Source organism: Stenella coeruleoalba, assembly GCF_951394435.1.
Source record: "Stenella coeruleoalba genome assembly, chromosome: 4".
NCBI lineage: Eukaryota > Metazoa > Chordata > Mammalia > Artiodactyla > Delphinidae > Stenella > Stenella coeruleoalba.
This window is the reverse complement of record NC_137149.1, coordinates 142282508-142306788: the sequence shown is the minus strand read 5'-3', so window position 1 is coordinate 142306788 and position 24281 is coordinate 142282508. Positions and strand designations below refer to the sequence as shown.

General features: G+C 42.1%; 2 protein-coding genes across 9 annotated transcripts in view; one reads left to right on the top strand and one right to left on the bottom strand.

Annotated features, from left to right (window-relative positions):
• The window catches only part of HERC3 (HECT and RLD domain containing E3 ubiquitin protein ligase 3), a 139367-nt gene that overhangs the window by 99125 nt on the left and 15961 nt on the right, over positions 1-24281 (top strand). The window lies entirely within an intron of this gene.
• NAP1L5 (nucleosome assembly protein 1 like 5) lies at positions 4582-8379 on the bottom strand. The gene has a single exon (XM_079920407.1). It carries the CDS (start codon positions 7282-7284, stop codon positions 6751-6753), a length of 534 nt encoding a protein of 177 aa, XP_079776533.1. The 5' UTR covers positions 7285-8379; the 3' UTR covers positions 4582-6750.

Here is a 24281-nt window from a genome sequence, read left to right as displayed (position 1 = left end):
TGGTTTACTGGATGGGAGATCTTACATGTCTGAAGCAAGGTTTTGGAGCGACACCCCACTGTGTGCATCCGAGGTCAGGCAGGATGTGGTGGCAGTCTTTGCTACCGGGGGGATGGAGGAGGTTAGCAGTTATAGGGGGAATGAACGTCAGGTTGGCTCTCAGTTATCAGGGAAACCAGTAGACGGGCATGCCCCTCAACACCCCTTTGATAAGCTATCTGTCTTCGCGGAGATGTTCTCATCTCAAATTAGAACGGTCATTTAGTTAGGGCCCGGGGCAAGTATGTAGGAAGGTCAGTCATGTGAGCAGGGCTAGGTGAAGCAGGCACTGGTAGAGCAGGGGATGGACAGCGAGCAAGAGGACAGCCATCTTGAATGTCCTGACCATACACTGACACATATGCACTCCTGGACATTGCTGATCCCATGCGGGGTCCTCAGAACCAGTGTGGAGAGCGTGCTTTTGTTTACAGCCATGTGGGTTCCTTTTCTCTGTCTATGCAGTTATTTGTCCCTAATTGACCTCAGGGCTGCTTCTACAAGACATTTTTCATAAGGATGGTCTGATGACATACAGGTTCCTTAAAAGAAAGACAGTGCATAATTTCAAGGGAGTAATAAGGGAACTTACATTATTCTTTTACTTGTATTACAAAACTCCATTGTTATGTTACCATGACTTTCTAAAAAATAGCTTCTCTCTTTCTAAAAAAGTTTTCAAATCTTTGTTCAGTAAAATGTGCTGTCGTTTTAAATATTGCCAGGCAGAGGGGGGTTCTTGTTTTTATTGCCAGTACGCGATGCTTGAAATTTAAACGTGGAATGGCTTCTGTGTTCGGTGCAAGTTTGGGTTTCGGCTTTTCTGTGTTGCTAGCACTCATCGAACACACGGTGGGGAGCTCACCCACTGCTTTAGGCACTGTTGTCCATGACTCTGTACTCGGTGACAGGAGCAGACCCCCTTGCTGGCACAGTTACCTGTTGGGAAGGCTTCTGAGAACCTAGTGTGGTTACTGCCTCATTACATAGTATTGCTGTCAGAGTTAGGGACAGCCAGAAGAAGACAAGCAGATGTTTTTTTCCTTTACCTTTAATGTTGCAAAAAGCAGAAATCTTAACATTAAAGCATGTTGAGATCCCGGTAAGAAAGCTTGTATATGACGCTAAAAGATTAATCATTGCAGCTGTTATTTCCTTTTGACTCTTATATGCCATAACCTCATCACCGGGGGTCCTTTTTGGGTATTTCATAGATTAGTCTAAGAAAATTAAATGAAAGAACCAAAAGAATAACACCTGCTGGATTTTTAACTTGAGTGTTGTGTATACAGATACTGCTGGCATTGAAGCTGTTTCTGTTAACAGTAAGATATTTGCTGTCACCACTGCCCTGGAGGGAAGTGTCAGAAGGGTACCAATTCTGTATCCATAATTTATTACATTCCATTTGGACTTAAAATTGCTTCCTTTCCTTGGACAAGAGCTGCAGACAGACAATTGAATTATAAGCATCCAGGTAGGAGAACATCCGTGGGTGATTGCTGGTGGCCACATCTTAGCTACATCTTGGAACAACTGGCAGTCACATCTGAATAATACTGCATTACATGACTATTTGTGGTTAAGTAGTTCTCACACTCTGTGGCATGGTGTTACTACCATTAATTAAAAAACCCCACATATCATTCTAGATTTCCCCCAGTTTAACTCAATTTAATCAAATCAAATGCAATCAATATCTTCCCCCATTTCTTCCATATTAAAAAAGGGGTGGGGAGAGGGAATAGTGAAAAGGAAATGCCAGGCTTAAGGTAACTGCTCCAAAGGGCACCTAGATTCCATAGAGAGAACCTGAGAATAAAACCCACACATGACAAATCTTTCTAGCGCCTAAAGATCTACTGAAGTTAGGACTAATGAAAGACTTCACTTGATCTCTTTTTTTTTTATCGTCTTTATTGGAGTATAATTGCTTTACAGTGGTGTGTTAGTTTCTGCTTTATAGCAAAGTGAATCAGCTTTACATATACATATATCCCCGTATCTCCTCCCTCTTGCGTCTTCCTCCCACCTTGATCTCTTGAGATAGTCTGTGAGAGGTGTAATCGTGAAGACCTGCGTGGTACTCGCACTGGGCTGTTGTAGGAATAGCAGATAATTAAAATGCCAGTAACGTTTCTCGAGTGCTTCCCTTGTGTCAGGCATTATTCTGAGTCCTTCCCACGCAGTCCTCCCCACTTTACAGTTGAAGAAACTGAGGCAGAGAGAGACAAAAGTCACTTGTTCAAGGTTACACAGCCGGAGGTCCAGTGTTCAAACACCAGAGCCAGGATTCAGAGCCATTCTGTTTGACTGACACTGCCACTTAGAGGGCCAAGACCAGGGCTCCAGAGTCCCCACGTCCCCTCATCCCTAGAAGATAAATGACTTCGAAGAGTTTGCCGTTTTCGTTTCAGGCAGACTTGCAATTTTTTAAAAACAAAGTTGGCATAGTTAAAGACATACAATGTACGTATAAAAGTGTATGTCTGAATTTTTAAACTTAGGCTGAGACAGTGCTTATATATATAATGTTATTGTAAAGCCCTCATGAACACCCTTAATAATGGCTGCACAGCCTGCTGTGTAAATGTGTATTTTCTATTCTTTCCCTTTTGCGTATCTGGCTTGTTTCTGTGTCTTTTTTTTTTTCTTTCCCTTTTTTTCTTTCTCTTCCCCCTCCATTTTTAATAACACTGTATCAGTCATCTTATGTATAAAGCTTTGTTTGTTTTTAAACTTCCTTTTAATGGTAAGGTCCCAAGGGTGAAATTGAATTAGTGTAGATCATTTTGAATTTGTTGATATTTTTACTAAATTGATTTTGCTAATGAATTATACCAGCTTATACATTATCGTCAATGTATGAGAAGTACCCGTTTCATCGAATCCTTACAAATACTGAGTGTTCTTTTTTTTTAATCTAGTCTAATTTAATCAGAAACTCGACCTCACTTGTAAAATTCGTATTTCTTCCATGCATAGGCTACTTGACATATTCTGCCCAGCATTGATCCTTTTTACTGATGTTTACCTCTAAAATATTTTTGTTTAAAAAAAGTGAATGAGATAGAAGTCGTCATTGCCCAGCATTATTAATGTATTAACTGCCACTGAATTGTTCATTTAAAACGGCTATGTTTTGTGAATTCCACCCCAATAAAAAAAAGTGTTTGTGTCTATGTGTGTGCACATGCAAATGCGTCTGTGTACACTTAATTGTAAACTCCCGGAGAGCTGCTGTGATGTGCTCGGGCAGGGAGCGTGGGCGTGCTGCAGTCTTCTGCATAATGCTCTTAGAGACTGAGCTGAATGTGTAATGCACAGTTGCCTTTCTTTCTGCCAGTTACTTTGTGCGTTGCTTACTAATTTGGGCCTCTAATGGATGAAAAAAGGTTTATGAGTGAGAGCGTTTGACCTGCCTTCAAGGGAGGGTATCCTGCTACATGTTAACACACAAGATTTATGTCTGCCTGAGGAACTATCAAATAAGCAGTGCAGGAAACAGAGGGGAAAGATCAACCCAGTTAGGAAAATGGTGGAAATTGTTTGACATTGTGAAGGGCACATTATGTGCCTTCTCCTGAGAAAAGTAACCAACAGTGGTATGACTGGTAGCTAGAAAACCCCACAGCTAAAGTCTTATCGTAAGTGAAAGAAAGATTGCTGGCCAGAGCACACAGCTCGGCCTGCATATCCTCCAGACCTTGCTGGAGGCCTGGTCCACTTAGTATTGCCCTTTCAGGATGTGTCTTGCTGCCCCAAACAGGATTGCAGTATTTCCCTTTTTTAAAGTCGTCTGCCGATGTCCTTTACGTTTTTCTCTATTAAGATGAAATGATTTTCATATCATTTGTATCAACTCTTTGTTATATTAAGACTATTAGCCCTTTGTCATTTGTATTTATTGCAGATTTTATTCCCAGTTTGCTGTTTACTTTTAAAAATGTGGAGTCTGTTTAAATCTCTAAAACTTCTTAATTTTTGTGTTGTCGTGCCTGTCGATTATTTCTTTTGGTCTTAAATCATTCTAAATGTAACCTTTCCCTGTCTAGTAATTGATACTTAACAATATATTTTCTTCAATTAAAAAAATTTTTTTTGTGTCTGGTCTAAGGTAAAAATCTTGTTTTCCTATTCTTACAGGTGAAGATTAGGGTAATTATATGGTTCCAGATCCAGTTTGGGTTTTGATTTGAAGTGTAATAAATTAAAAGTTAATTTGGGAAGAATTGACACTTTTGTGATATTCAATCTCACCTTCCAAAGGCCTCTTTTACATTTCTTTGTGATACTGTTTTTTTTTCATTGGTTATATACATTTTTATTAGAGGTGTTTATAAATATTTTGGTTTCTTATTTCTACTGTGAAAGAGAGCCCTTCGCATATATTTTTATCAGTAGTAGTGCCTAGAAATAGTTATTGGTTTTTATATATTTATATGTCTGTTCTATTCCTCAAATTTGTGAATGTGACAGCTTTCAGTTGATTCTCTTGGGTTTTCTATGTATAGTAATCACATGCCTGAAAAAAAAATTTTTTTCCCCCCACTAACTACACACCTTATTTGTTTCATTCAGTTTTGCTTTTTTGTGGGCCCTAGAAAAATATTAAATGACAGTCTCTTACTCCTAGGGATAAGAAATGAATATTGAATTTTTTTAGATTTTTTCCCTTCTATTTCAGATAATCATGGTTAAGATAATCATTGACTTACGTAATACATTATTTTGATTTTCTCTTTTTGTTGTCCTGGCCCTAAGGAAGATTAATAATACATTAAGGTTTCACTCAACTATTGCCATTAGCAACAGGTCAGAGCTTCCTTCCGTTCCCTAAGGTAAAGCAGTCTAATTTTGCTTCTAATTTTAACCCTTAAGGGAAATGGAAGAAAACACGTCTGTGTTTAAAATTTTGGGGGGGGTCCTCAGTTTTATACTTCATTTAGAATGCCCAAATATAAAGCTGAAATAGACTTTTTAATATATGCATAATGTCACATTAAAGTCTTTTGTCCTTTCTGGGAAGAAATCAAAACCTGATTTTTATACTGAGGAAAACAAAACAAGACAGTTTATTGAACTACCTGTGTTTATGAATTAAAGCCCACTTTAACAGTAATATCATGAACTTAGGAATATAATATGTATTTTTTCTTCTTTCGTAATTTAGGAGGATTGAATTTCAAATCATCATCTTTATCTTTCATATAATAATAATAACCATAATAATAATAGCTAAAATATCTTGAACCCTTAGGGTCAGACACTGGTCTGTGGGATTTATGTAAATTAACTAGTTTGTTCTTCATAATAACCTGTGAGGAAGGGACTTACTATCCCCTTTTATAGATGAGGAGCAACTGAACACAGATTAACGTAATTGCCCAAGATTCATTGCTAATAGGAGGCAGAGCTGGGATTTGATTCCAGGCATTCAGGGTATGAGTCCTTTTGTTTTTTGAAAATACTGTTTTATTAACACCACAGTGGTAAACAACGTTATGCTTAAATTTCTTTACAGATCACACAATTCAAAACCCACAAAGAAGCTAAGAGTCTTTACATTAAATGTGTCCTCCTAAAAATCCTTTACTGTATGACAGTCTGTTCTCAAGCAGAAAAATTTGATTATGCACCATTTTATATTTAATATGTCACATTTACATAGCAAAATAAGGAAGGCACAGCTAACACAAGCAAACTTAAACCCTTTCTACTTCTGAGCTGGGGATGGGGACACACAGTTGGATTGGTTCTTCAAGTATATATTTTTTCCACACATCAGCTTCCGTGAAGAGTTCTGATAATTTTCACAGCTACATTCTAAAAGCTACAAGACAAAAAGACATCACAAGGATCCAACATGACACTGGATACACATGCTTTACAGAATTTACTAGATTCTACATCTTTTCAAGTAAATTAATATTTCTAAAATGCTAGATAAAGGGATCAATACTTAAACATTGTTTTTTTTTTAACACCTTTGTAAATAGACACTACCAGGGAAACACATAAACACGAGACTGTAAATAATGAACACATATGTTGACAATAGTGTACAGGTTATACACCCTCCTTCTCAGAACCAAATATTCAGTACAGTCTTTAGAATTTGAAGTGGCAGTTTTCTGGGCCTCATTAACAGTACTGTCATGATCTCCGGCACGGGCTTCCTCCATCCCATCACGCTTCTCTGAAGTGTAAAGCTGATGTCTGGGTTATGAAAGCAAAGTCTTAAAGATGAGATTTTTCTTGGGTTCTGATGCTTCTGAGCTGGAAAAATGCAAGACTAAAGAAATTGAAGAATTAGGCATTGAGAACATGTTCGGTCTCGGCTTGGGTGTTCTGTGCGTAGTGTGATGACAGTGTGATCAAAGGGTTGCAAAGTGACGTTCTTTACTTCACATCTACTTGACACCCTTAGGAAGTCTCAACTCCAGCCCTCGCAGAAGAGATCATGAAAAAGCCATTTTAAATTTAACTCGTTTACAACACCTTTTGGTATATTGGTGTTCAGATTGGAAACGGGCTGGCCAGAACCTGATTGCGTCGATTTAATATGATTCTAGGAATGTCAGAATTGATTCACATTGTACTTTGGTCCAAAACCTGAGCCTTTTCAAGTCCACCGATGTGTAAAAGAAAAAAAAAAAATCGGGGTTTTGAATCTGCGTCGTCATTCTCCTCTGCAATCTCTGCCCCCGCTTATTTCTGGGCGTCGTCAGACACTGCAGAGTGGGGACCCTCATCTCTGGCGGCAGCAGCCGCCGCCTCCACCGCAGGCTCTCCCTCCTCCTCCTCCTCGTACTCTTCATCCTCCAACTCCTCGTCGTCACCCTCTAAGGTCCACGCACACCCCTCCATCTCACCGGTGAGCTCCTGGATCTTAGCGAGTAAGGGCTTATAGATGTCGTTATACTTCTTCTCCAGAGCCTGGAATTCCTTATCAAATTTGGCTTCTATCTTATCGCACCGCTTCTGCAGCTTTTTGAGGGCCAGGACTCGGCATTTCACCGAGTTAGGCAGGCTCTCGATAAAGTCATTTCTAGGCTTCGGTGCATTCTCTGCAGGCGTCTGGGGCTCCTCAGCCGTCTGACCGACCGCGCCGTCGGAGTCGCCGGACGCGCTGTCAGAATCTCCCCCCTGCGCACCGCCTTCCGCCATTACCTCCTCCTCCGCCGCCGCTGCCGCCGCCGCCTGGCTCGGCTCCGCGGGGCCCTGGTTCTCCGAGTCGGCCATGTTCGCCGAGCAGCGCAGAGGTCTCGGTGGCTCCCGCGGAGAGCTGCCCGCGAGCTGCGCCCCGGCGATCCTGCGGCAAGCGGCAAGCGGCAAGCGGCACTGACGTCGGCCGCGGCGGGGACGTTGGCGCGGCCCCGCCCTTTGCCCCCGCGGGCGCTTGACTGGCTCCCCAGAATCAGCTGATGGTCGGGCCCTCGACCCGCACCAGCCAGCCGACCGCCGATGCTGAGCTGCCGTCTCCCCGCAGTGCGGACGACGTCCGGACCCGTTTCTTAGCGACCCTGCCTGTCCGCCTGCGCACGCCTCCCCCCACAGTAGAGCGGGGCTGCGGCTGGCCGCGGGGATCCGCCGCGGGGAAGGGCTCAGCCTTGGCCGTCGTGCTCCTCTAGCCCGCTCAGGGCTTCATCTCCATCCGCCAGTGCGCCTGGCTTGGCGTTTGTCTGCATCTCCCCTTAGCTGGCGTTGGGCTGCCGTTGCCCCGCCGTTGGCAGGGAGTCTCTGGCTTACTCTTGGGGAGCCGTCTTTAAGCACCTGAGATTTCACTGACTTCTTTTCCGGGAAGTGGAGGCGCGGGGAGAGCGGGCTCTGTCCCACCCCCTTGACGACCTGGGTGCGTGTGATGATGCGGGCGGGAATAGTGCAGTTTACATGCCCCCCATCACCCCTGCCCCCCAACCCCAACAGCCCCTTTTGGCCCTTTCCCAGCCTAGCAGCATATATACTGGTGGCAGGGTCTCTTCTCTCAGCTAGACGGACCCTGGAAGCAGCTTTGGAGCCGTTTGGATAGGGAATCTCGGCACTACGTTATCCTGGAATGTTCTCGAAGGGTCCTCGGAATGAAGCGGCAGGAGGGCCACAGAAAGCAAGACCGTGTAAGCCCTGAGGCCCAGGCCGAGGGCCCCCTGCCTTCCCGGGCCTGAAGCATGTGTTTAGGACCGCCGTTCCTTGGGGACGCGCTGGCACACACACACACGCACGCACAGGCGTTGTCCCCGAGGCACGTTCAGCACCTGTGCTATGGCTCTTACTGGTGATTCGTGTATGAGAACATGAAGAAAAGCTATTAAATACCGAACTCTTGTTCTCTAGTAGCCACGTGAGTAGAGACTTTAGTTCCTCATTTATTAAATCAGAACGATAGCTTCTGGAATAAGGATAAGGGCACATAGTTTTAGGTATGGAACGCAAACGATCTTTACCGGGGTTCTTCAGAAATGGTTTCAAATTCGGCATGACTGATACAAATGCTTTTCCTTCATCAGTTATACTGGGACTTGCTGAAGCTTTTCCATAAAACCTGTGACTGTAAGGAAATTACTTCCTAAGTACATTTGGTGCCGTCTTTTGGTTCTTGCGGATATGAGTTAATATGTAAAGCACTTAGTGCTGACACTTGGTGCGCACTTGGTAAGTGTTTTGTTGGCAAAATAATTAAATTGCATTTATTACTCCACAAAGATAACCTGCGATAATAATTCTCTTACAAAAGGACATCTTTGTGCCCATCCCCAAAGAAAGTTACTATTTATAAAAGGCCCAATATATTCCCATTAGCAAACATGCGAGTTTTTTTTGGTACTTGTGATTCGTATACTTTCTTAATTCCGTTCCAGATAATTTATTGTCTGCTTCCCTGTTAGCATTTGTAATGACTGAGGGCTTTTTTTGTTAAATTTCAGTCTTAACGCTGACTGAATTTGCTGTAATGATATATCTATATTTAGTTGGCTGATCGTATACATATTCCATATACCATGTATGAAATATGTATAGGATCAGCCAGCTAAAGCGACCTTGAGGTTAGGAATGCCTTTTCTCATTTTTAAAAGTAAGGAACTTAGAAGCAGAAAAAGAAAGTGAAATAAATATTCTCTTACAATTATGTATCACCTGCTTGGCAGAATTGGGCAGAAACCGGGCCTTCCAACTCCTGTAGTACAGAAGCTATGGCATACTTTAAAAAGACAACAAAACAAGACCCAAACTTTATTCAAATCTACTTAACTAACTTAACTTGCTTGAGACAGCCAGGGTGTGCCCGTCTTTTAGGATTTTTATGTTCCCATCTTTAAAAAAAAGTTTTAAACTTCGCCTTAAGCTGTGGGGTTCTTGGACTCCTTCATCAATAGAAGCTGATAAGAGGCCACGTAAGAAATTCAAGCAAGGCTTTATTGGGACTCGTGCTACAGCACAAGGGAGCTAAAGCACGTTCACAGTTTCCCTTTGCATTCCCGAAGCGGGGAGGTGAGCGGGTTCCTTATCTGGGGCGAGGGTAGGAATGGGTCCAGGGGTCAGGCCAGAGGGGTAGCTTCGCTGGTCTGCCCAGCCCCTTGGTGGGTCTGTGTGCAGGGGGCGTGCGCAGTACCCTGCTTTTTGTTCCTGGTACCCTGCTTTTGCTCCTGGTTCCTCAGAAGTGACGTTGGGTTTTTGGTCTTTTTGTACCTTGTTCCCTGTTCGTAATTTGCCCCAACTGGGCACCCATGCGGTTCTTTTTAGTCCCTTCTGCTTTCTTTGTATTTTGCTGCTGGAGGAGATGTTTGTCCAGGTGCCAGCACTGCAGCAAAGGGTCCCAGCCAGTCTCAAGGCTACTCTTTTTTTTTTTTTAAGTCTGTATTGAGATATAATTTGTTTACCATAAAGTTTACCCTTTTTAGGATACCTTGACAGACATACAGAGTCACGTAAACACTGCAGTAATGGAACTGCAGAGCAGTAACCTCATCCCCCCAGATACGCTCCTGGTCTTTCCCTTCCTGCCCGACCTGGCAGCCATTGATCTGTCTCTGTAATTCTGACTTTTCCCCAGAACGTCACATAAATGGAATCATATGTGTGTAGCCTTTTTCACTCAGCATGATGAATTTGAGATTCATCAGTGGTGTTCCGTATACTGTATTAGTACTTTGTTCCTTTTTATTACTGAGTAATATTCCCATTTGAGTTATTTCCAGGTTTTTTTTTTGTGATTACGGATAATGATGCTGTGAACATTCATCAGCAGATTTCTGTGTGAACAGAGGTCTTTATTTCTCTTGGCTAAGTATCTAGAAGTGGAATTGCTGGGTCATACGGTAAATGTGGGTTTAACTTTATAAGAAACTTCACGGTGTTTTCCACAGCGCTGTCCCCCTTGCCGTCACACTAGCAGTGCATGAGAGTTGCAGCTGTTCCACACCCTCACCGGCATTTGGTATTGTTGGTTTTTTGTCCCCTCATCTCAGAGCTGTGTATGTGTCCATGATGATTAAAGATGTTATCTTCCAGCGTGCTTACATGTCACTCATGTATCTCCTTTAATAAAATGTCTGTTTAGAGCTTTCGCCCATTTTCTAAATTGAAACTTTTGCTCATTAATTTTTTAATGTTTTTATATATTCTGGGTACAGGTCCTATGTAAGATATGTGTTTTGTAAATATGTTCTTTCAGTCTGGGGCTTGTCTTTCATTTTTGTAATAGTGTCTTCAAAAAGCAGATATTTAAAAAATTTTGATAAATCCATTTTATTAACTTTTTCTTTATAGATTATGCTTTGGGTGTCATATTTAAGAAATCTTTGCCAGCTTCAAGGCCGTAAAGATTTGGTCTTATGTTTTCTTCTGGAAGTTTTACAACTTCAAGTTTCACTTTTAGACTCCGATCCGTATTGAGTTAACTTTTAAATAGGTGTCAGGTATAGGGATAGATACCTTTAGCATATGAATATTCTGTTGATGCAGTACGACTTCTATTGAAAATACTATCCTTTCTCCACAGAATTGCTCATTCAAATTTGGCAAAAATGAACTGTCCATGTACCTGTGGATCCATTTCTGGACTCTCTGTTCTGTTGCACTGATTTATGTGTCCTTTCACCAATACCACACTTGATAACTGTAGCTTTATAATAATAAGTCATGAAATTAGGTAATTCAAGTTGGCTAACTCTGTTCTTTTTCAAAATTGTTTTGCTTTTCTAGGTCCTTTGACTTTCTATATTAATTTCAGAATCGGTTTGACAAGCTTTTAAAAAGACCCTTACTACAGTTTGGATTCAGACTTCTGAAAACCCTTGGCAATGCATATAGTACCTGCTTTTTAAAATCTGTGTGTTTAAAAATTAACTCATTAAGAGTTGTCTCATTTTATGGGCTTTGTGGATTCTAGTGTACTGTGGGGCTGCAGGTAACACGTAGCTGTGAATTGCACGATGTGCTGTCACGCTCTGAAGTCCTTACCTTGGCATACTGTAATTTCTCACACAGCTGTCACGTTGGAAGCAAGCAAGGTGGGGTAGGGAGGGCACTTCGATGAGGTGGGGTTGAGAGCACAGGTCTGTACTTCAGTTTCTGCCCCTGCCCTTCTGCTAGTTGTTTTCTTGAATTCAGTTGTGAAATTGGAATAATGATCACATCAACTTCAAAAAAGTTGTTTTTTCTTGACTGTATATTTATTGAGTCACAGTTCTTATACCGTAAAGTTTACTCAAAGGGTGGCCTTGAGTATTCACTGAGATAGCGTGTATCCAAGTACTTATTGCAGTGACTAGCACCTAGTAAACACTCTGTAACTGTTAATGATCACTATTAAAGAAAAGCATGTGGTGAGAGCAGTACTAATTGACAGATAGAGATTAGAGTCTGTGTATTAATTTGCTAGGGCTGCTGTAAAAAAAATACTACAGACTAAGTGGTTTAAACAACAGGAGTTTATTGTCTCATAGTTCTGGAAGCTAGAACTCCAAAACCAAGGTGTTGGCAGGGTTGCATCCTTCCGGGGGCTGTGAGGGAAGGAATTAGTCCAGACCTCTCTCCTCGGCTTGTGGATAGCTGTCTTCTCCCTGTGTCTCTTCGCATCGTCTTCCCTCTGTGCAGGTCTGTGTGCACGTTTCCCCTTTTGATAGGGATAGCAGTCGTTGCCTTAGGACCCACCCTAATACTTTCATTTTAACTTGATAACCTTTGTAAAGACCCTACCTCCAAGTAAGGTCACCTTCTGAGGTAATGGGGGTTAGGACTTTAATATATGAATTTTAGGGAGACGCAGTCCAACCCATAACGTACTGTTCTCTGCCTCCCCCTCCAAATTCATGTCTTTCTCACCTGTAAAATACATTCACTCAATTCCAGCACCCCCCAAAGTCTTACCCTATTCCAGCATCAACTCAAAGTCTCTTCTGTAATGGTTAGTTTTATGTGTCAACTTGGCTGGGCCATGGAGTACCCAGATGTTTGGTCAGACGTTACTCTGGGTATGTCTGTGAAGATGTCTCTGGTGGAGATTAACGTTTGAATCAGGAAACTGAGTAAAGCAGATTGCCTTCCCTGATGTGCATGGGTCTCATCCAATCAGTTGAAGGCCTGAATAGAAGCAAAAGGCTGAGTAAGGGGGACGACTCCTGCCTGACTGCCTTTGAGCTGGGACATGAGTTTTGTGTTTTTGGTTTTTTTTTAAATAAATGTACGTATTTATTTTTGGCCGTGTTGGGTCTTCGTTGCTGTGCACGGGCTTTCTCTAGTTGTGGCGAGCGGGGGCTACTCTTTTGTTGTGGTGCGTGGGCTTCTCATTGCAGTGGCTTCTCGTTGCAGAGCACGGGATCTAGGCGCACAGGATTCAGTACTTGTGGCACGTGGGCTTCAGTAGTTGTGGCTCGCGGGCTCTAGAGCGCAGGCTCGGTAGTTGTGGCGCGTGGGCTTAGTTGCTCCGCGGCATGTGGGATCTTCCCGGACCAGGGCTCGAACCCGTGTCCCCTGCATTGGCAGGCGGATTCTTAACCACTGCGCCACCAGGGAAGCCCCAGGACATCAGTTTTTTCCTGCCTTCAGACTCTGACGGAAGCATCAGCCCTTCCTGGGTCTCGAGCCTGCCTGCCTTTGGACTAGAGCTACATCATCTGCTCGCCTGGGTCTCCAGCTTGCAGATCTTGTGGTCTGTCAGCCTCTGGAATTGCATGAACTAATTCTTTATAATCTCTCTCTCTATTTATATATGTATATACCCATATGCCCACACACTTCCTATTGGTTCTGTTTCCCTGGAGAGTCTGGACTAATATATCATGTAAATATCGTCTAAGTCAGGTATGAGTGAGACTTAAGGTTTGATTCATCCTGAGACAGAATTCTTCTATAGCCTGTGAACTTGTGAAACCAGACAGATTATTCCAAATACAATGGTGGGACAGGCTTGGAAGGACATTCTCATTCTAAAAGGAGGAAGAAAGGGGCCAGAGGTCCCAAGCAAATTATAAACCTAGCAGGGCAAATTTCATTAGTTTTTTTTTAATACATCTTTATTGGAGTATAATTGCTTCACAGTACCATGTTAGTTTCTGTTGCACAACAAAGCGAATCAGCCGTATGCATACACATGTCCCCAGTTCCCTCCCTCTTGCGTCTCCCTCCCACCCTCCCTATCCCACCCCTCTAGGTCATTGCAAAGCACCGAGCCGATCTCCCTGTGCTATGCTTCTGCTTCCCACCAGCCAACTATTTCACATTTGGTGGTGTATATATGTCAATGCTACTCTCACTTCGCCCCAGCTTCCCCTCCCACCCCATGTCATCATGTCCATTCTCTATGTCTACCTCTTTATTCCTGCCCTGCACCTAGGTTCATCAGTGCCATTTTTTTTTTTTTAGATTCCATATATATGTGTTAGCATACGGTATTTGTTTTTCTCTTTCTGACTTACTTCACTCTGTATGACAGACTCTAGGTCTATCCACCTCATTACAAATAGCTCAATTTCGTTTCTTTTTATGGCTGAGTAATATTCCATTGTATATATGTACCACATCTTCTTTATCCATTCATCCGATGCTGGACACTTAGGTTGTTTCCATCTCCTGGCTATTGTAAATAGAGCTGCAGTGAACATTTTGGTACATGACTCTTTTTGAATTATGGTTTTCTCAGGGTATATACCCAGTAGGGGTAGTTCTATTTTTAGTTTTTTAAGGATCCTCCATACTGTTTTCCATAGTGGTTGTATCAGTTTACATTCCCACCAAGAGTGTAGGAGGGTTCCTTTTTCACCACACCCTTTCCAGCATTTTTTGTTTTTAGCTTTTTTGATAATGGCCATTCTGTCATTCGATTTTTAAAAATAATTTTATTGGTGTACAGTTGATTTACAGTGTTGTGTAGTTTCTGCTGTACAGCGAAGTGAATCAGTTATACATATACATACACATCCACTCTTCTTCAGATTCTTTTCCCATATAGGTCATTACAAAGTATTGAGTAAAGTTCCCTGTGCTATACAGTAGGTTCTTATTAGTTATCTATTTTACATACAGTAGTGTGTTTATGTCAATCCCAGTCTCCCAATTTATTCCCCAGCTTCCCCCCGGTAATCATAAGTTTGTTTTCTACATCTGTAACTCTATTTCTGTTTTGTAAATAAGTTAATTTGTACCATTTTTTTAGATTCCACGTATAAGTGGTATCATATGATATTTGTCTTTCTCTGACTGACTTCATTCAGTATGACGATCTCTAGGTCCACCCATGTTGCTGCAAATGGCATTATTTCATTCTTTTTATGGCTGAGTAATATTCCATTGTATATATGTACCACATCTGCTTTATCCATTCCTCTGTTGATGGACATTTAGGTTCCTTCCATGTCCCGGCTGTTGTAAATAGTGCTGCAGTGAACATTGGGGTATGTGTATCTTTTTGAATTACGGTTTTCTCTGGATATATGCCCAGGAGTAGGATTGCTGGATCATATGGTAGCTCTATTTTTAGTGTTTTAAGGAACATAGTGGCTGTACCGATTTACATTCCCACGAACAGTGTGGGAGGATTCTCTTTTCTCCACACCCTCTCCAGCATTTCTTGTTTGTAGATTTTTTGGTGCTGGCCATTCTGACTGGTGTGAGGTGACACCTCGTTGTAGTTTTGATTTGCATTTCTCTGATAAGTAGTGAAGAGCATCTTCATGTGCATCTGTATCTCTTCTTTGGAGAAGTGTCTGTTTAGATCTTCCACCCATTTCTGGATTGGGCTGTTTGGGGTTTTTTTTGATATTGAGCTGCATGAGCTGTTTATGTATTTTGGAGATTAATCCTTTGTCAGTCACTTCGTTTGCAAATATTTTCTCCCATTCTGTTTATTAGATATTTTTAAAATATTTACTTATTATTTATTTGGCTGCGTCGGCACGTGGGATCTTTTGTTGCGGCGTGCGGGCTTCTCTCTAGTTGTGGCGCGCAGGCTGCAGAGTGTGCGGGCTCAGTAGCTGCGGCACATGGGCTCTAGAGCACGCAGGCTTTGTTGCCCCGCAGCAGGTGGGATCTTAGTTACCCCGCAGCATGTGGGATCTTAGTTCCCTGAGCAGGGGTTGAACCTGCGTCCCCTGCATTGGAATGCAGATTCTTAACCATTGGATCACCAGGGACGTCCCCTACTCATTAGATTTTAAGACTTGGAGAACAATCCTCTTTGGGTCTGTGCTCTGTCCTCTGGCCCACTGGGATAGTAGTCCTGGCTTCTGGAGCCATGGAAGTGCCGGCCTTGTTCCTGGACCTATGCCCATGGTGGTAGTGATAGCCCTACTGGACTCTTATCTGCCGTTGGGGTCATTCTTCCCTTTTCTTGAAAGATAACACTTGTTCACAGCCAGTTAGCTCTACTGACTCATTTCACACCTGTGGAATCCTGACAGCCTTTCTTCATTTTTTACCATCTTTGCCCCTTCAGTGCAAGCTGGCAGTGCTGGTATAAAATTCTCATAAACCTTGTTGGCCGCCCAGGCAATTCATGGGGGTCCAAGCCATCAGACCAGAGGGTCCTCCACAGATCTTTCCTGGAGAGCCACATCTCTGTCCCTGGCTTCTGCTGAGATGATTGATCCATGAGTCACATGCCTGATCTCTTCAGCAAACCATTGTTCAGCCACACCCTTGGATTTTTTCCAGACCATGACATATGGATAGTCTGAGAATTTTCCAAACCTTCAAGTTCTAGTTCTTTTTTTTTTTTTTTGACTCTCCCTATGTCTGTTTTTTGTTTAACACCTTTATTGGAGTATAATTGCTTTACAATGGTGTGTTAGTTTCCGCTTTATAACAAAGTGAATCAGCTATACGTATACATATATCCCCATATCTCCTCCCTCTTGCGTCTCCCTCTCACCCTCCCTATCCCACCCCTCTAGGTGGTCACAAAGCATCGAGCTGGTCTCCCTGTGCTATGCGGCTGCTTCCCACTAGCTATCTGTTTTACATTTGGTAGTGTATATATGTCAGTGCTACTCTTTCACTTCATCCCAGCTTACCCTTCCCCCTCCCCGTGTCCTCAAGTCCATTCTCTACGTCTGCATCTTTATTCCTGTCCTGCCCGTAGGTTCATGAGAACCATTTTTTTTTTTTTGGATTCCATATATATGTGTTAGCATACCATATTTGTTTTTCTCTTTCTGACTTACTTCACTCTGTATGACAGACTCTAGGTCCATCCACCTCACTACAAATAACTCACTTTCGTTTCTTTTTTATGGCTGAGTAATATTCCATTGTATATATGTGCCACATCTTCTTTATCCATTCTTCGACACTTAGGTTGCTTCCATGTCCTGGGTATTGTAAATAGAGCTGCAGTGAACATTGTGGTACATGACTTTTTTTGAATTATGGTTTTCTCAGGGTATATGCCCAATAGTGGTATTACTCTGGGTGGTATGGTAGTTCTATTTTTAGTTTTTTAAGGAACCTCCATACTGTTCTCCATAGTGGCTGTATCCATTTACATTCCCACCAACAGTGCAAGAGGGTTCCCTTTTCCCCACACCCTCTCCAGCATTTATTGTTTGTAGATTTTTGGATGATGGCCATTCTGACTGGTGTGAGGTGGTACCTCATTGTAGTTTTGAATTGCATTTTTCTAATGATTAGTGATGTTGAGCATCCTTTCACGTGTTTGTTGGCAATCTGTATATCTTCTTTGGAGAAATGTCTGTTTAGGTCTTATGCCCATTTTTGGATTGGGTTGTTTGTTTTTTGACATTGAGCTGCATGAGCTGCTTTTATATTTTGGAGATTAATCCTTTGTCAGTTGCTTCATTTGCAGATATTTTCTCCCACACTGAGGGCTGTCTTTTTGTCTTGTTTATGGTTTCCTTTGCTGTGCAAAACCTCTTAAATTTCATTAGGTCCCATTTGTTTATTTCCATTTCTCTAGGAGGTGGGTCAAAAAGGATCTTGCTGTGATGGATGTCATAGAGTGTTCTGCCTATGTTCTCCTCTAACAGTTTTATAGTGTCTGGCCTTACATTTACGTCTTTAATCCATTTGGAGTTTATTTTTGTGTATAGTGTTAGGGAGTGTTCTAATTTCTTTCTTTTACATGTAGCTGTCCAGTTTTCCCAGCACTACTTTTTGAAGAGGCTGTCTTTTCTCCACTGTATATTCTTGCCTCCTTTATCAATGATAAGGTGACCATATGTGCATGGGTTTATCTCTGGGCTTTCTATCCTGTTCCATTGATCTATATTTCTGTTTTTGTGCCAGTACCATACTGTCTTGATTACTGTACCTTTGTCATATAGTCTGAAGTCAGGGAGCCTGATTCCTCCAGCTCCATTTTTCATTCTCAAGATTGCTTTGGCTATTCAGGGTCTTTTGTGTTTCCATACAAACTGTGAAATTTTTTGTTCTAGTTCTGTGAAAAATGCCCTTGGTAGTTTGATAGGGATTGCATTGAATCTGTAGATTGCGTTGGGTAGTATAGTCATTCTCACAATGTTGATTCTTCCAATCCAAGAACATGGTATATCTCTCCATCTGTTTGTATCATCTTTAATTTCTTTTATCAGTGTCATAGTTTTCTGCATACAGGTCTTTTGTCTCCTTAGATAGGTTTATTCCTAGGTATTTTATTCTTTTTGTTGCAGTGGTAAATGGGAGTGTTTCCATAATTTCTCTTTCAGATTTTTCATCATTAGTGTATAGGAATGCCAGAGATTTCTGTGCATTAATTTTGTATCCTGCTACTTTACCAAATTCATTGATTATCTCTAGTAGTTTTCTGGTAGCATCTTTAGGATTCTTTATGTATAGTATCATGTCATCTGCAAACAGTGACAGCTTTATTTCTTCTTTTCCAATTTGGATTCCTTTTCTTTCTTTTTCTTCTCTGATTGCTGTGGCTAAAACTTCCAAAACTATGTTGAATAATAGCAGTGAGAATGGGCAACCTTCTCTTGTTCCTGATTGTAGTGGAAATGGTTTCAGTTTTTCACCATTGAGAACTATGTTGACTGTGGGTTTGTCATATATGGCCTTTATTATGTTGAGGTTAGTTCCCTCTATGCCTACTTTCTGGAGGGTTTTCAACATAAATGGGTGTTGAATTTTGTCGAAAATTTTTCTGCATCTATTGAGATGATCATATGATTTTTCTCATTCTTTTTGTTAATACGGTGTATCACATTGATTGATTTGCGTATACTGAAGAATCCTTGCATTCCTGGGATAGACCCCACTTGATCATGGTGTATGATCCTTTTAATGTGCTGTTGGATTCTGTTTGCTAGTATTTTGTTGAGGATTTTTACATCTATGTTCATCAGTGATATTGGCCTGTAGTTCTCCTTTTTTGTGACTTCTTTGTCTGGTTTTGGTATCAGGGTGATGGTGGCCTCATAGAATGAGTTTGGGAGTGTTCCTCCCTTTGCTATATTTTGGAAGAGTTTGAGAAGGATAGGTGTTAGCTCTCCTCTAAATGTTTGGTAGAATTCGCCTGTGAAGCCATCTGATTCTGGGCTTTTGTTTGTTGGAAGATTTTTAATCACAGTCTCAATTTCAGTGCTTGTGATTGGCCTGTTTATATTTTCTATTCCTGGTTCAGTCTTGGAATGTTGTGCTTTTCTAAGAATTTGTCCATTTCTTCCAGGTTGTCCATTTTATTGGCATAGAGTTGGCTGTAGTAATCTCTCATGATCCTTTGTATTTCTGCAGTGTCAGTTGTTACTTTTCCTTTTTCATTTCTAATTCTATTGATTTGAGTCTTTTCCCTTTTTTTCTTGATGAGTCTGGCTAATGGTTTATCAATTTTCTTTATTTTCTCAAGGAACCAGGTATTAGTTTTATTGATCATTGCTATTGTTTCCTTCATTTGTTTTTCATGTATTTCTGATCTGATCTTTATGATTTCTTTCCTTCTGCTAACTTTGGGGTTTTTTTGTTCTTCTTTCTCTAATTGCTTTAGGTGTAAGGTTACGTTGTTTATATCAGATGTTTCTTGTTTCTTGAGGAAGGATTGTATTGCTATAAACTTCCCTCTTAGAACTGCTTTTCCTGCATTCCATAGGTTTTGGGTTGTCGTGTTTTCATTGTCATTTGTTTCTAGATATTTTTTGATTTCCTCTTTGATTTCTTCAGTGATCTCTTGATTTTGAGTAGTGTATTGTTTAGCTCCCATGTGTTTGTATTTTTTTTTACAGATTTTTTTACTGTAACTGATATCTAGTCTCATAGCATTGTGGTCGGAAAAGATACTTGATATGATTTCAGTTTTGTTAAGTTTACCAAGGCTTGATATGTGACCTAAGATATGATCTATCCTGGAGAATGTTTTGTGAGTACTTGAGAAGAAATTGTATTCTATTGTTTTTGGATGGAATGTACTGTAAATATCAATTAAGTCCATCTTGTTTAATGTGTCATTTAAAGCTTGTGTTTCCTTTTTTCTTTTCATTTTGGATGATCTGTCCATTGGTGAAAGTGGGGTGTTAAAGTCCCCTACTATGACTGTGTTACTGCCAATTTCCCCTATTATGGCTGTTAGCATTTGCCTTATTTATTGAGGTGTTCCTTTGTTGGGTGCATAAATATTTAAAATTGTTATATCTTCTTCTTGGATTGATCCCTTGATCATTATATAGTCTCCTTTGTCTCTTGTAATAGTCTTTAAAGTCTGTTTTGTCTATTATGAGAATTGCTACTCCAGCTTTCTTTTGATTTCCATATACATGGAATATCTTTTTCCATCCCCTCACTTTCAGCCTGTATGTGTCCCTATGTCTGAAGTGGGTCTCTTGTAGACAGCATATGTATGGGTCTTGTTTTTTTTTGTTTTTTTTGGGGGGGGTCTTGTTTTTGTATCCATTCAGCCAGTCTGTGTCTTTTGGTTGGACCATTTAATCCATTTACATTTAAGGTAGTTATTGATATGTATGTTCCTGTTACCATTTTCTTAATTGTTTTGGGTTTGTTACTGTAGGTCTTTTCCTTCACTTGTGTTTCCTGCATAGAGAAGTTCGTTTAGCATTTGTTGTAGAGCTGGTTTGGTGGTGCTGAATTCTCTTAGCTTTTGCTTGTCTGTAAAGCTTTTAATTTCTCTGTTGAACCTGAATGAGATCCTTGCTGTGTAATCTTGGTTGTAGGTTTTTTCCCTTTCATCACTTTAAATATGTCCTGCCACACCATTCTGGTTTGCAGTTTCTGCTGAAAGATCAGCTGTTAACCTTATGGGGATTCCCTTGTATGTTATTTGTTGTTTTCCCCTTGCTGCTTTTAGTATTTTTTCTTTGTATTTAGTTTTTGATCATTTGATTAATATATGTCTTGGGGTGTTTCTCCTTGGATTTATCCTTTATAGGACTCTCTGCACTTCCTGGACTTGATTGACTATTTCCTTTCCCATATTAGGGAAGTTTTCCACTATAATCTCTTCAAATATTTTCTCAGTCCCTTTCTTTTTCTCTTCTTCTTCTGGGAACCCTGTAATTCAAGTGTTGGTACGTTTAATGTTGAACCAGTGGTCTCTGAGACTGGCCTCAATTCTTTTCATTCTTTTTTCTTTATTCTGCTCTGCGGTAGTTACTTCCACTATTTTATCTTCCAGGTCACTTATCTGTTCTTCTGCCTCAGTTATTCTGCTATTGATTCCTTCTAGGGAATTTTCAATTTCACTTATTTTGTTGTTCATCATTGTTTGTTTGCTCTTTAGTTCTTGTAGGTCTTTGTTAAACGTTTCTTGTATTTTCTTCATTCTGTTTCCAAGGTTTTGGATCATATTTACTGTCATTACTCTGCATTCTTTTTCAGGTAGACTGCCTATTTCCTCTTCATTTGTTAGGTCTGGTGGGTTTTTACCTTGCTCCTTCATCTGCTGTGTGTTTCTCTGTCTTCTCATTTTGCTTATCTTACTGTGTTTGGGGTCTCCTTTTCGCTGGCTGCAGGTTCGTAGTTCCCATTGTTTTTGGGGTCTGCGCCCAGTGGCTAAGGTTGGTTGAGTGGGTTGTGTAGGCTTCCTGGTGGAGGGGATTAGTGCCTGTGTTCTGGTGGATGAGGCTGTATCTTGTCTTTCTGGTGGGCAGGTCTGTGTCCGGTGGTGTGTTTTGGGGGGTCTGTGACCTTATTATGATTTTAGGCAGCCTCTTTGCTAATGGGTGGGGTTGTGTTCCTGTCTTGCTAGTTGTTTGGCGTAGGGTGTCCAGCACTGGAGCTTGCTGGTCATTGAGTGGAGCTGGGTCTTAGTGTAGAGATGGAGATCTCTGGGAGGTCTCTGGTGGACCAATGTCCTGAACTCAGCTCTCCCACCTCAGAGGCTCAGGCCTGACACCTGCCCAGAGCACCAAGACCCTGTCAGCCACATGGCTCAGAACCAAAGGGAGAAAAAAAAGAAAGAAAGAAAGAAAAAAATTAAAAAATTTAAAAAATTATTAAAAATAAAAAAGTAATAAAAAAAAGAAAGAAAGGAGTGCTACCAAACCTAAAAACAAATCCACCAATGATAAGGAGCCCTAAAAACTATACAAAAAAAAAAAAATACAGACAGAACACTCGGATAAATGGTAAAAGCAAAGCTATACAGACAAAATCACACATAGAAGCGAACACATACACACTCACAAAAAGAAAAAGGAAAAAAAATATATAGATAAAAAAGGAAGAGAGCAACCAAATCAATAAACAAATCTACCAATGATAATAAACTGTAAAGACTAAGCTAAGATAAACATCAAACCAGAAACAAGTTAGATGCATAAAGCAAACCCCAAGTCTACATTTGCTCCCAACATCCACTTCCTCAGTTTTGGGAGTATTGGTTGTCTATTCAGGTATTCCACCGATGCAGGGTACATCACGTTGATTGTGGAGATTTAATCCGCTGCTCCTGAGGCTGCTGGGAGAGATTTCCCTTTCTCTTCTTTGTTCGCACAGCTCCCAGGGGCTCAGCTCTGTATTTGGCCCCGCCTCTGCGTAGGTCACGGGAGGGCATCTGTTCTTCGCTCAGACAGGACGGGGTTAAATGAGCAGCTGATTCGGGGGCTCTGGCTCACTCAGGCTGGGGGGAGGGAGGGGTACGGTTGCGGGGCGAGCTTGCGGTGGCAGAGGCCGGCGTGACGTTGCACCAGCCTGAGGCGCGCCGTGCGTTCTCCCGGGGAAGCTGTTCCTGGATCCCGGGACCCTGGCAGTGGCGGGCTGCACAGGCTCCCTGGAAGGGGGGTGTGGAGAGTGACCTGTGCTCGCACACAGGCTTCTTGGCGGCGGCAGCAGCAGCCTTAGCGTCTCATGCCTGTCCCTGGGGTCCGCGCTTTTAGCCGCGGCTCGCGCCCGTCTCTGGAGCTCCTTTAGGTGGCGGTCTGAATCCCCTCTCCTCGCGCACCAGGAAACAAAGAGGCAAGAAAAAGTCTCTTGCCCCTTCGGCAGGTCCAGACTTTTTCCCGGACTCCCTCCCAGCCAGCCGTGGCGCACTAGCCCTTTCAGGCTGTGTTCACGCCGCCAACCCCAGTCCTCTCCCTGCCCTCAGACCGAAGCCCGAGCCTCAGCTCCCAGCCCCGCCCGCCCCGGCGGGGGAGCAGACAAGCCTCTCGGGCTGGTGAGTGCCGGTCGGCACCGATCCTCTATGCGGGAATCTCTCTGCTTTGCCCTCCACACCCCTGTAGCTGCGCTCTTCTCCGTGGCTCTGAAGCTCCCCCCTTTGCCACCCTCAGTCCCCGCCCGCGAAGGGGCTCCTGGTGTGTGGAAACCTTTCCTCCTTCACAGCTCCCTCCCACTGGTTCAGGTCCCGTCCCTATTCTTTTGTCTCTGTTTTTTCTTTTTTCTTTCGCCCTACCCAGGTACGTGGGGGGTTTCTTGCCTTTTGGGAGGTCTGAGGTCTTCTGCCAGCGTTCAGTAGGTGTTCTGTAGGAGTTGTTCCACGTGTAGATGTCTTTCTGGTGTATCTGTGGGGAGGAAGGTGATCTCCGCGTCTTACTCCTCCACCATCATGAAGGTCTCCTCTCTAGTTCTTTTTTGCTTAACAATTCCTTCTTCAGTTTATCTCTTTCCTCTTGCATCTTACTATAAGAAGAAACCAGACCACACCTTAAATACTTGGCTCAGAAATCTCCTCTACTAAATAACTAGGTTTATCACTTAGATGTCCTACTTTCTATAAAACACTAGAACAAAACTTGGCCAAGTTCTCTGCCACGTTATAACAAGATCGCCATTTTCAGATTTCCAAAAAATAATGTGTTCCTCATCTCCATCTGGGACTTCACCAGAGTGCTTTAATAGCCATATTCCTAGCATTATTCTGTTTGATTTAATATATGTATTTTCTAAGGTAGCAGAAGCTTTCTCTACATCTCTCTTTTCTTTCTGAGCCCTCTTTGGAATCTCCTTTCATGTCCGTATTTCTATTAACAGTCTCTTCAAGGCAATTTAAGCTTTTTCTGTCACTGCCTCAGGACCCTTCCAGCCTCTACCTATTACCCAATTCCAAAGTCACTTTTACATTTTTAGGTATTTGCTACTGTAGTACCCCCCTTCCTAGTACCTAAATGTGTCTTAGGGTTCTCCAGACAAACAGAACCAGTAACACACACACGCACACACGAGGAAGATTGATTTTAAGGAATCTGTGTGTGCAGCTGTGGGGCTGGCCAGTCAGAAGTCTTCAGAGCAGGATGGCAGGCTGAAAATTCTGGCAGGAGTTGATGTTGCCGTCTTGAGTCCGAAGGCAGTCCGGAGGCCAACTTCCTTCTTTGGAGGACTTTAGTCTTTCAAAGCTTTCAACT

Bases quoted from the DNA above. Each gene is read 5' to 3' on its own strand.
- NAP1L5 (XM_079920407.1), bottom strand. From the start codon at position 7,284: ATGGCCGACTCGGAGAACCAGGGCCCCGCGGAGCCGAGCCAGGCGGCG.